At 39.6% G+C, this 12934-nt stretch overlaps 3 protein-coding genes across 3 annotated transcripts in view; 2 read left to right on the top strand and 1 right to left on the bottom strand.

Annotated features, from left to right (window-relative positions):
- Positions 1 to 9015, top strand: part of LOC135167124 (uncharacterized) — a 42820-nt gene extending 33805 nt beyond the window's left edge. The window contains exons 5-7 of the mRNA XM_064129972.1: positions 7880 to 8029; positions 8109 to 8276; positions 8725 to 9015. Coding sequence (XP_063986042.1) covers positions 7880 to 8029; positions 8109 to 8276; positions 8725 to 8919 — 513 coding nt within the window. The 3' untranslated portion in view covers positions 8920 to 9015. The remainder of the gene's footprint in view (positions 1 to 7879; positions 8030 to 8108; positions 8277 to 8724) is intronic.
- Positions 3349 to 12934, bottom strand: part of Urm1 (Ubiquitin-related modifier 1) — a 74086-nt gene continuing 64500 nt past the window's right edge. Inside the window, exon 7 of the transcript XR_010299856.1 lies at positions 3349 to 3856. The gene's annotated coding sequence lies outside the window, so the exon portion shown is untranslated. The remainder of the gene's footprint in view (positions 3857 to 12934) is intronic.
- LOC135167526 (uncharacterized) lies at positions 3972 to 5800 on the top strand. Its single transcript, XM_064130808.1, has 6 exons — positions 3972 to 3988; positions 4097 to 4163; positions 4283 to 4375; positions 4521 to 4670; positions 4755 to 4919; positions 5387 to 5800. Exons 1-6 carry the CDS (start codon positions 3972 to 3974, stop codon positions 5609 to 5611), a joined length of 717 nt encoding a protein of 238 aa, XP_063986878.1. The 3' UTR covers positions 5612 to 5800.

The following is a 12934-nucleotide window of genomic DNA, read 5'->3' as shown; positions in this document are numbered from 1 at the left end:
AAAAAATAACCATCAACAATGTGATATATCTATGGTTATATATTCAATAAAAATACATCTGTCCATGTGATATTAAATTCGAAAAGAAGAGGTATATCCTCTAATTGTTTTCATGGAAATTGAATGAACTGCAGAGGCTTTTGAGTCTCTCTTCGTGCACTTCATCCACTGTATTTCTCATTTCCATTGCTTTCTTGTACGCATTCAACCTCAATAATTCATGAATAGGTTGGGGGGGAAGTTATACGCGAATTAAAATACCCACACCACTTGCGGTATAAACTTTCCAAATATATATAACCACTGGAATACAAACGTAAGCACACACATTTTGTGTGTAACAATGGAAACGAGGGTTTGAAAATAAAATCACGAGTGTTTTATTCTTTCGACGAAAGTATTTCCACTTAACTCGACTGTGAGAAGGACTTCATTCACCCTCTCCATCCCTCACCCCTTATTCTTCGGCAACTTTTCACTGTACATGTGAATACACAATTCTATTTATTCTCACTCACACCAATTTTTTTGTTTTTTGTTTTCGTTTCCATTTCATTAAATTTGCAACAACGTTAACCGCAGAGCTTCACGTGTAGCTCTGAAGTGGGTAGATTAAAGCGACGACAAAGAGGACTGGGCTAGGGGAGAAAGTGTTGTATGTTTAAGAGGTGTGAGAGGAGGAAGAAGGGGGGGGGGGAGAAATGTTATGTATACATCAACGCTCAAAGGGGGTTGGTGAAGGGGGTGTTATATTCTGGGCAACAAAGCCAGAACTCAGTAGCAGCGGCGGCGCCGCAAGTCCCGACGTTTTGTGTTTTGCGGCCTCCGGGGGCCGAGGCTCTTTCCACTGCCGAGTAATGCCAACCTAACACCCTCTCCCTCCACCCCTCATCCCTTCTGTCCGCAACCCACTCTCTCACCTGTGCTCCTTTCACGCTTCCATTCTTCCACTGCGCTCACTCCTCTCCCCCGTTCCTCTACATTTTCGCTCACCTTTATATTTCAGTGCTTTAGCATAACAATGCAGAGGGGGTGATGGGGGAGGAGGTGGGATAGGGGATTGGGATCAGCTTTTGACTGTGAAAGGCAGCCAACGAAAACGATAAACTCGTGGCACACACGAGCCATGTCGGTCCATAGAGCTGGGGAGTTATTGCCGCTCGTGGTGCTTCACACACATGCCAATATGAGCCACGTGAGGATGATGTAAAAAAAAAATGGAAAAAGAACAGAGATAGGGATTGATGGGTAGAAATGTTTGAAAATTTATGTGTCATCTTTCTTGCACATGTTTCTATGGCTCGCGGCAGACCCCCTGGGAAGGGGAATAAACAGAACTTCTTTTAACTCCTGAAGTTTCTGTTTATTCTTTCTCCATTGAATTTTTTTTATATTGTTTGTAGAATTGCGCTCCTGAGGGCTGAATTATCCTGGAACCACGGGGGGCGGTGAGGTGTGGGGGGAGGTTTTGGAAGAAAATGGGAAAAGGATGTGGAATAATAATAAAAGAGGAGGGAGGGAGTGGGTGTGGACACCGGAGAAATATGGAGGAAAATTGTAGCGACCTTTTGGTGACGGGTGGGAAGTGAAATAAATAGAAAAAATGGGGAAAACACGAGAGGGAAAAATAGACGCGAAGGCACTCTGCCATCCAGTGTAAACCTGATGACCCAATAAAATTGTACAAAACTGGAGCGAATGAGGGGCGTACTCAATGAGAATTTACTTTGGAATTTTTTTTTGAAAAAACGGTGCTTGAGCACAACATTTTTTTAAACTGCCAGTAAAAAGTAGGAATGATAAAAAATGAGCAATATTTCATGTCCAGTGGATCATAATTTAGCAAATGAATTTTGTTGATTAAATGTACTTTCAGAGAGAGATAAAATAGTGATGAAAATGTGATATTCATTAAAAGTGGTTCACTGGATGGATTTAATTTCGACAATTGACATTTTTATTTTCAAGTGATTGAGTAAATAGGACGAGTTAACGGTATGGATTGAAATTGCACACAATGTTGATTGGTGGAAGTTGGATGAGATTTCTGGGCTCTTGTTTTGTCATTTGCGGAGTATTAAGCAGACGGTGGAGACTCCACGGACCCATGAAATAGGGTTAAGCAATAATCAATGGAGCATGTAGATATCTGTCATACTCCATGTGTCAATAGTTACACGAAATCTCATCAGTCTCATGGCACATCAATGCGGTAGTTCATCCTCATCAATTGTGTCGGAGAGACCAATAAACTGATTATAATTCCTTTCTCTCCGCTTTCCAATATTTTCAGTGATTTCTTGGTACCTCTGTAAGACCGAAGAGATACGGAATTGACGTAAGACGACCTTAGGGTATGCTTTTGACGTAGGAACAGACAGTTGTATCGTGTGAGGTGCGTGTATATTTGCCGATAGTGAAGTGGGCTTTCATCAGTCAACTGTCACGTGCCCCCGGGTTTTAGATCTATCCTATACCCTTATCCCAGGACATTCCCATACCACTTCCATGTCAAAGCCATCGCCATCTCCGTTGCTTTCCTCCCAACTTCTCCTCCCCAATTTTACCCTCTCACTCGAACATCACAACCCATTCTCTCGTCCTGGGTGCCCTCGCAAACCCCTCGCGTTTCTGAAATCTTCCCGGAGAAATTTCAAAGTACCTGCATTTGATCGTCAAACATATCCTCTGCAATAAAAGTCAACGAAACTTCACAACCATTGTATGAAACAAAAGTTTTCAACTAAACTGAGTTCAATAAAAATACTCGTCTTTGTACAAAATGACATTTTTTTCAATTTCATTTCGTTGGACAAAAATTTTACTCGGCGAAATACAGGGACAAGTACCCAACAATAGTTTCTTCATTTTTCTTCCCCTCTTATTTCTTATTTTTTTGTATTCATACATATACATATATATATATATTTTTTCACTTTATTTTTTCCGGTTATTTTCCCGGGGATTTTTTGGTCTCACCCGGTGTTCCTGTTGCCATAGTCCCGCCGTAGCGTTTTTCCATCCTCTGGTGCTCTCGCACATCTATTCACAAACACATACATGTTCCCTCCCTTCTTCCCTCCTCACCCCGCACCATCCCTCCTTTATTTTACAATTTACGAGCGCGTCGTTCGCGAGCAGTCGAGCGTACGCTAGCACACCTCGTTCCAACGACAGTCCTCCATGGTGCTGTACTCTCGGTGGCAGGGGGGGTATGGGGGTGGGATTGGAGGGAGGTACAAAAAATGGGGACGACCGCGCCTCGTGATTTACAGGCGGATCATAAGCGAGAGGAATCGACGATTTATCGTGAAATATTGATCCTCGTAAAGTGGTACAGTGGAGTCCTTTGCTCTTTCATTTTGTTTTTTTTTTTATTCTGTATATGTTTTTCTTTCTCTTCGTCCAGTTTCTTCTGTACATTTGTTATCTTATTTTTATACTCCTCATTCGTTTACCACCCGCTGTCCAATACTCTTCTTACTCCCATTCTATCTCAATTCCGCCTCTGCCACCTTTCTTTTCTTCATCACTCTCTATCCACTGTTTTCCCCCATTTTCCACCGCATTTTGTTCGACACCATGTTAGGTAATAGATCGTTACCAGTTCTTACATCCTTCCCAGGTTATATACACACTATGGCTCCCTCAATTCTACCATTTATCTCTGTGAATTGACCCCTCGCGTACCACTGGTTTGCTTTATACGTTTTTTTTCTGTCTCGTAAATATATTGGAAATACACGAGGTGAATTTTCGTTGAATGGTAATTATGGAAATGCAGTTCATTAAATGTTCGTTAACTGGAACACTTCGTCGTTTACTCGGTTGAATTCCCGTACGTCTTCTACTGGACCTTTAAAAATAACACGTTGGGTCACGTGATTATGAACCACAACGATTTGTCAATTATTAGTTGAAATAATAAGCACAACCGGCACGTATTAACGAAATCTTAATTATGTGTTATAATGAGGACGAGAAATAGGTATGACTGAACTTCGATAAGGTTTTTTTTTGTCAAACCAACCTGCTCCGAGGTCGAAAGACGTTTATATCTTTTCTTTGCCACGTGAAGTTTCTTTATTTATTCAAGAATTAATGATATCTTCCAAATGACTGTTATTGGAAATGAATTACAATATCAGCCCCAATTTACAAAGGTCAAATAGCAATCATAAAATCATTTTTCAGTTGTAGATAATAAAATCGAACGCTTATCTGTTAATGTATGCGCGTTTTAGAGCTATATAAAGGCGAGTTACCAATAACTTGTCATCAGTTCTTAATATTCATCACAACTATGAAGTTCGCAATTGCTTGCTGCCTTCTACTATCAGCGATCTCCGTGTCGCTGGCAACGAACATCCGTGGTGTGCGTATTGAAATAACACTTTTTGTCGCACTTATTTTTCATAAAAAATTCCGAAAATTTTGTCACCGAATAATCGAACATTTCATTTATATTCCGTTCAAAGGGTCTAAAATTCACATCTTTAACAGAACGTTCTGCATTTCAGCCCCTTTCTTTTGCCATAGATGCTACAATTAAGATACAACAGTTTTCACTACTTCCTAACAATTTTTTTTATGGTGGAAACCTAACTGCTGATGGTTGGTTCAATGATATTCATGTGACAAAAAATATAGAGTTTTCCTCTGGTCTGGTGGTAAGCAAGTTAATTATAATAACATGACATTCACTAAAGAAATTATTTATTCTTTTTTTTATTATATCCTATGTTTTCATCCAGCTCGACTGGTCAATAATGTACGAGAATAAGACTTCCCATAAAATTGGATGGCAAGAGCTTGACGATGGTAGGAACTACCTTTGCGAAGAGTTAAATGAGAATAATCACATTCTAGGCCTTGTACGCGAACTCCTTGGAATGTCTGAAGGATGTTCAGTGGTTAAGGTGAATACTCCTTTGTGTCAATTTTGGTTTCGTATACCGTCATGACTAAATTTTCACTATTTTTCTCTTCTACACAATAAGGTTAACGAAAAAATAATAAATTTTTTTAATGCCTTTCCACGTAGAAAAGTTTTTGTCAGCTGATCTTTGAGGAATCTTCACTAAAATCCTTTTAAAAAACGAGAGAGTTCATCCGAAGATCTTTCGATGATTTTTCTGAAGATTTCTATGAGAGAAGTAGACAAAAAATTGTTTGGGCTGGTTTTTTCAAAATCAGCATTTCAGTGTTGGATCAATTTAATGAGAATGAAGAACTCCGGAGAACTGTCGTTAGTTATAGTGGAACGAGATTTTTTTCTCAATCATTGTATCACTCCAGGGCGATAATGAAATTTAAATGTCTCATTGTACAAATCACACCAAATAGCGGCTCTTTTGGAAGTCTCATAAATTATTATTATTCATAGAACGACGTCTTAAAACCCCATTACAATAAGTCCGGTATGAAGAAATCGATCTTCTTCATGAGTGATATGACATCCGACATGGTGATAAGGGCGGTGCTGGGGAGTGAGGACAGACATGTAGCAGAGTATTGTCTGGCTATTACGTTCTCCATTGACGCCGAGAATATTTATCATATAAAACGCAACGAGCCTGATTGTAATAATTATTCTGTGAACGATTTTTAAAAAACTTATCTGTTGAATCTACAAGGAAGAACTCTTTTACCAGGGATGAACTTGACCTAATTTATCTGTAATGAAAACCTATTGTAAACAATTTAAAAATACGAAATAAATAGACAGACGCTAGCAGTTATGCGACTGTAGATGAATTATTCAAATATGTGGATCTATTTTCTTTGCCATCAATACATTAACCACGAACTTCCGAATGATTTCTACAATATATCTCTTCCGCTTAATTTATACCTAAGAATGTATGTAAATCTAAATAATAACATAAAATAAACATTCAATTGTTTGAACAAGAAATATTTATTTGTTTATTTCTATATTTTTTCCCTACTTTATTCAATTGATTATGATGGAGGACATCAGAACTAAAATTTTCATATAAAGAAAGCGAATTTCGATCTGCTCAAATTTGAGATATTTCACATAATCATTTTGTACTAAAAATTGAATATCAATGAAACTACCTGTCCCAATTTCGAATTAATAGTTCGATTTGTGTGGGTATAAGCGGAGGAAGGACATTTTTTTTCAAAAACATAAATGTGGCAATTTTTAATTGATTCCAACAGCTCTAATTATGACGAAGCAGATGAAAGACGAGAGACCTCAATAGCTTGCTTAGTTTTGGAGATATTTCCGAAAAACGAAATATAAACAAATCACGATTTCTCGAAAACGACAATCGATCGGGCTGATTCTGGGTACCCAGTTAGCCTTAACCTTTACCCACTATCTGACGAAATTTGAAATTTTTTAGAAATTTTTTACCTACCTATATTTTCTCTTAACTAAAAAAAACTTTTGGTCGAGAGGGACCACGCGCAGAAATTTTCAAAAAATTCTGTATTTTTACATTTCGGACCAATTTACGTCGTCTCCCAGCAAAATTAAATATTTGTCTCTAAAGTGGTGACTTAATTAACTAGAATACTGCGTCGTTTGCTCTGTACGAAATTTCGGGCATCATCTATTCGAATAACATGTTTGTTCAGCTGATCCCGAATCACAATCATTTGAAGGTCATGATTAAAAATAGTTCGAATTATGAGGCGACCGACACGTAGTCCAATTTGTAAATATTCTTAATTATGTACTACTAATGTCGCCGGAAATAGACCTGATTGAACATCCATAAGTTCAACTTGACATTGAGCTCTACATAATTTTTTAGGTAAAGATACCGTCGACAATAATGATAGAAAAACATGGGGGTATTCATTAAGAGAGTTTACATAAAGAGAAAAGGTTGATGAAAATTACTATGCAAAGTATTTGGGAATCTCTGAAAAACTTGCACAAAAGTTTACCAAGAATTCACATATAAGACAGTAAATTTTCCAAAACCAGCATTTGAAGTTTTTCGATTCATCACCCGCCACCCCTCTTCCTGTGCTGGTACCGCATTTTCCATAGACATTTTTCTCTATGTGTATTAGTGTTATTTTGTCAAATCAGCTCCTTCTGTTCTGAGCTGAAAAAACGTGTCATAAAAAAGACAATAGGCATTTTTAACATACAACACCGTAGTATGAATTTACCAAGTTGCCGGTATACAGGGGTTGCCACTAAAACCTTTTTAAACCTTTCACGCATTAATGATATTTCCCTAATGGCCGTTATTGGAAAGCAGTTATACTGTTAGACCATATACAAACATTAAAGAGCCATCATAAAATCATTTGTCAGCTGTAGATAATAAAGTTGAACACTTATCTGGGAGTTCACACGTGATTTGGAGGTATATAAACCCGACTTACCAGTAACTTGTCATCAGTTTTTAATATTCGTCTCAACTATGAAGGTCATAATAACTTTCTGCTTCATACTATCAGCGTTTTCGCTGTCGCTGGCAAACACTTTGCCACAGGTACGTATTCCAAAAATACTTGATTGAGCAAATACACTGTTAAATACTGTGCCCCCCAGAAAAAATAAATATTTCGTCATATTAAAAAATTTACCTCCAATATGTGGTTATCTATCACCAAATTTAATGCGTAGAAACCACAGACTTATTCTAATCAGTGTCAAGTATCCCCAATACTTGCTGGTAAATTCTGAATAATCAGAAGTTTTTATTGATCGGTATAAAAAATGATTTATTGATGAAATTTTATATGGTGTGCATCTCCTGAATTTGACTATTTCTATTTCATTAAAATATCCGGAAATCTTGTCACTGAATAATTCAATATTTTATTTGTATTCCATTCAGAGGATCTAAAGTTAAGATCGTTAATCAAACGTTGTTCATTTCAGGAGCTTTATTTTGGAAAAAATTTTACAATTAAGGCAACCCACCTTTCACTGCTTCCTAACACTTTTTTCACTGGTGCAATCCCAAATGCTCATGGATGGTTCGGCCTAATTCATACCACAAATGAGATAATAAGTGACTACGACATAGAGGTAAGCACTCTTATTATTCCATCACTTTCACGACAAGTTGTTCATTCCCTGTTTTATTATATCCTACGTTTTTATGCAGATTGAGTATAGAGTACTGTACCCGGAGAAGACATCGAATGGTAGCGAATGGCATGAACTTCAATCCGTTAAGAGGATCCCCTTCTGCAAGTCACCATATTATAATGATGACGTCGCAGATATTGTACGCGGACTCCTTGGCATAACTGAAGACTGTCCAATACCTGAGGTAAGCTCTGTTACATAATAACGTGAATTAAAAGCTGATCAATTTTTTCAACGCAAATCCATATAAAAAAGGTTTTGCTACAGAAGATCCTTGAGGAATCTTCACAATAGTCTTTTTAACACACAAGAGAGATCTCTTGAAGATCTTTCGATGACTTTCAAGCTTATTATACACGGAATGAAATTTGGGATAATAATTAGAGATCTAGAGGGCGAAACGTGGAACGAGATGACAATCAACCACTTTTTAGGGGAAGTTTTGTTGTAAAATCAGACTTGGGAGGCTAATTTTTGTAATGAAACTAACCTTCGTCCCCCGTTTCGCCTCCTGGAGGTCTAACGATTACCTAAAATTTCTTTTAGTGTGAGAAATGAGATTTTTCCTCATTCTGTAGTCCCCACAAAATTGCGTCTATTTTGGGAGTCTCATAAATTTTTATTATTCATAGAATACCCTCTTAAACTCCAAGTACAATCCGAATGGGTGGCCTAGCAGGAGTTTAAACCCTAAGCTGATCAAACCCGAAATGGTGATATCAATAGTGGTGAAGACTGGTGTCCTGACATCCCCAGACTATATCATGGTTGCTACAATGTCCGTGCAAGCCGAGGCAGCGTATCGTGTAACATTGAACGTGGTTTGATGTCGATAATTGTAATGATTTATGTGTTGACCCCTCTTAAAAAATGCACCTCTTGAGTCTACGATGAGAAACTAACTTATCTGCAATGAAAACGTACAGGAAACAATCCAAAAATACGAAATACTAATCATGTTTGAATAAAAAATTCTCGTTGATAAGTGGCTTATTTACACCATCTCAAAATATTCACCATTTCACTTATTATTTTTATGGAAAACCCTCAGGCCGATAAATGGAATAAATATGTTGGTTCCATTCCCCTAGACTTGTCCTCATAAGGACATTGTTAATGTTCAGCAGGGCAGGGTGATAACAGAAGGTCGACCTTCTGTTTTAATCCATTCAAAACAAGAACTCAATTATCACTCGGTTGATCAAAATACAATCAAAGAATTCCAGTGAATTTACGGCCGTCTTTTGATCTCAATTTGATGAATTTGTTTGTGTTATTTGAAGTGAATTCAAACTGACGCTCTGTTAAACTTCGGCATCTACTGCATTCCATCGTTTCACGGCTGTTTGAGAAGTCGTTCTACTTTTTACTGTCACTTCTGCAGTTCTCGAATGTTCGGGCTATTAAAATAAACGTGTGATCGAGTTCCACGAAAAATACCCAAGTTTGGAAACTCTTGAACTTTCACTCGAAATTGTTAAAGAGGTGCTGCAGATACTCAAGGGCTCGTTCAGATATCATTATATACTATCCGTTCCTACAAAGGGAGAAATTCCATAAACCGGATAACAAGCCATCATTTTCTAATCAATTTTACCCGTGACAAAGCCTTATTGTTGCCCGTGAATGAGCTTGTTCACTTGTTTTAATCCTGTTAATAAATAATTCATTTAAATCGGAATCACCCTCTCACAGAAATTAGATCCCTCTGCATGACAAAATTTGTCCCCCCGGGTTGAGACGGTACCAGAGTCGATAAGAAAATTACAGAACGGATTCAACTGCATTCAAGTAAATCCATAGAAAATCACGCGTGCAATTCATCTTTCCGAACTTACCTTCTCCCCACAAACTTACAAATATCAGTCCTTCTGTTAAAGTTGCGTTTCAGTTCAATAAAACTTCCGCTATAAAGTCAATATTCCACTTTCGCGTGGGTTTCCCCAAATTCCCGTAAAATTTCCCACCCCCGAAAATTTTCAATACCTCATACGGCAATAACAATAAAAAACATATTCCGTTCGCCAAAAAATTCCTAGAATCACTGATCACCCAGTCGAATCACCCCATCTTCCAGTGAGCAGTCCTTCAAAACGTCATTAGTATAAACTATTTCAATTTCAATCCTAGAAATGCATAGATAGAAATTGAAAACCCTCAGATGGTATCTTCCGTTGAATTTTACTCTTTCACTTCTCCACCCACCAAAAGATTTCCGTCGCAACTCGAGAGCTTTCATTAATGTCGAGTCGTTTTGGAGATTGTAACAAGCGGAGACGATCCAATTACAGAATTTTCATTCGGGCACGTTTCGAGCGTCCGAAAGATATTCCAGAAAAGGTCGCCGACAGTTTTACCCTCACATCCTTCGAAGTATACAACTCGTATCAGGGAATAACATTTCGAGTATGCTAATGGCTCTTGTAAACAATAACAACAATGTAGTAACGAGAGAAGGTAGAGGCCGAGTGGTTAGTGGCTGCTGGCTCTCCAGAGTATCACCTCTCATTTCCCTTTTTTTCCCCCGTATCCCCAAAAGGATAAAATGAAACACAGAAACAGGAGAGAAACTCCAGAGTCACAGCTTCCAATTTGCATCTCCATATTAACGGTTTCGTTCTCTTCCGTGCCCTCTCATTTTACCGGGATTTCTCAAAAGACAAATTCAAAAGGATGAAAATTAGTTGACCCAAATTGGTCACCGAGGGACTCCTGGAGATCATCATCTCACGGATAATTGTACAGCGATAAAAAATAATTGCAGCCGACCAATTACTCGTTTGACTCAGTGGCCAATGAAAACCTTAACCATGGGGTAAAGTGGAATAAAAAGAGTCGGTGGGTAGGGGCGGAGGGGGGGGGGGTGGAAAGCTTCGGTTTGAGTTCAACGTTGGTAATCGTTGCAGCAGCAGGATAAAACTAGCTAACGGTCTATGGGATCCGTCGGTAATTTCACGGTTCGACGCTCGAGCTTTGGGCTAACCATCGTTAGTATTATACTCCCCAACTCTACCTGTACAAACCCCCGTTCCACCACCCCCCATTCCAACCCCTCACCCCTCATATGCGAGAACACACGTTGAGGAGATGCACGAAGGACAAACGAGAATGTTCCAGGAGTGAGGAAACACACATCCCCTCCGCCCCTCTTCCACCCTCCCGCCCTTATCCCCACAAATTACCAACGCTAGTTAGTTCGCTTGTATGACGCTTATTGTTATGTAATGACTGTAACGTCATTATCCACTGTGTTTCAAGGATTTGATTTCACCAGCAATTTACCCCTCTCCAAGTACCAATGAACATCGCCAAAAAAAAAATGCAATTAATTCCGTACGAAGTGGGGGAGAGTTTGGGTGAAATTCCCCCGAGAGTGAAGCAACAAATTAACGAGTCTGTGGGGACAATTTTTTTTTTCAAAGGCTAAAGAGTAATGGCAAAAATCGCTTTATATCGCGATGAATGTACATGAATTCTCGGCAGTGGAGTAGGTGGAGTTGTGGTCGGGCATTGGCGCATAGATAAGCAGCCAGGGCCATTGGGAGCGATACAGCCAATTGGATCTGGATCGAGTAATGGGCAATTGGGGACAGGCCCACACCACTGACACTGTCACAGTTTTCTCTATCCTCTAGTTGGCTCTCTGTCACTCACTGGCACAAGTGAAATAGCACATTCTAGCGACTTGAATGATGTACGTCGCGACGCGGCTTTCCAAACGTGATTATAAAGCCTGATCGGCTCGTCCATCCGTTCATCCATCATCGAGGACGAAACGAGAGGTTGGATGGTATATAGACTCACTCGTTACCGATACCAACCCTCGGTCATCCTCATCATCATCGCAATACACCTCTCTCCCTCCCCGGAGTCCCTCGCCAAGTGCGGGATTATACCCGGCATTTACCGTTGTAATACGATCATCCCTTCGCCGCGGGGGACGAGCAGCCTGAAGAGGGGACACGGGGGTGTGGGGAGGGGACTGTGTTGTCACTGGGAGGAGCGTTAAACTGATGCACTACCAAATATTGCATAATAAGTATTTTCAATTTCATCTTCGGGTTACGATCAGTGGAGTATAAACCGGATGGATTTATGGTGCTTCGATTAGAGTGATTTCATAGCTCGTTACAATTACACTTGCTTCAGTAGATATTATTCCAATTACCTTGTCATATTAGATGATTTCGAGATTCATGCTTGTATGAATAATTGTTGGCAGGCTGTCTGATGATTTATCGTTTCAATTGGTTTCCCCCCCCCCTCCAAATATTGAAATATTTTTTTTCTCCTTCTCTCCCTTTGTTATCGTGGAATGTAAAGCTCGTAAATCGGTATTGATACCATTGTTCGTGGTGGAATAAAATTGTGGAACCCAATGGGTTCTCCAGTGGAAAAAATAACATCAAAATTATTGGTTGATCGTGTCTTACGCGCCCTGTGGCACCTTTGCGGTATTTTGAAGATAAACACCGCGATTTTTACCCCAAATCGAGGGGAGGAAAACAGACGCGATCGGTGTAGCTTGTTACATGGACGCGGGGCATTGGTGGTCCAGTTAATTAACCTAATTAGAGGAGACCACAACGGACCCTCACGAGGTTGGGGGTGAGGGACTTCCCGTTGAGCCAAGTGTACGGCGATGGGGAAGGGGTATCGATCAAGGGTATCGTTAAAGGGCTCTGGAGTGGGCTGATACAGCGTGGGACATTGTGGGTGGAGGGGGAGGGGGGGGTGGTGCACAAGCGATATCTCCTGACCATTGTGTACCAACGCGTTGTTACGGTTCGGTACACGCAACGCCGACGATTCATCGCTGCGCGCATAAATTTCTCGCGGCTC

The sequence above is a fragment of the Diachasmimorpha longicaudata genome, chromosome 11 (assembly GCF_034640455.1).
Source record: "Diachasmimorpha longicaudata isolate KC_UGA_2023 chromosome 11, iyDiaLong2, whole genome shotgun sequence".
Lineage (NCBI taxonomy): Eukaryota > Metazoa > Arthropoda > Insecta > Hymenoptera > Braconidae > Diachasmimorpha > Diachasmimorpha longicaudata.
The sequence above is the reverse complement of the archived record's forward strand: the minus strand, read 5'-3'. Positions and strand labels throughout refer to the sequence as shown.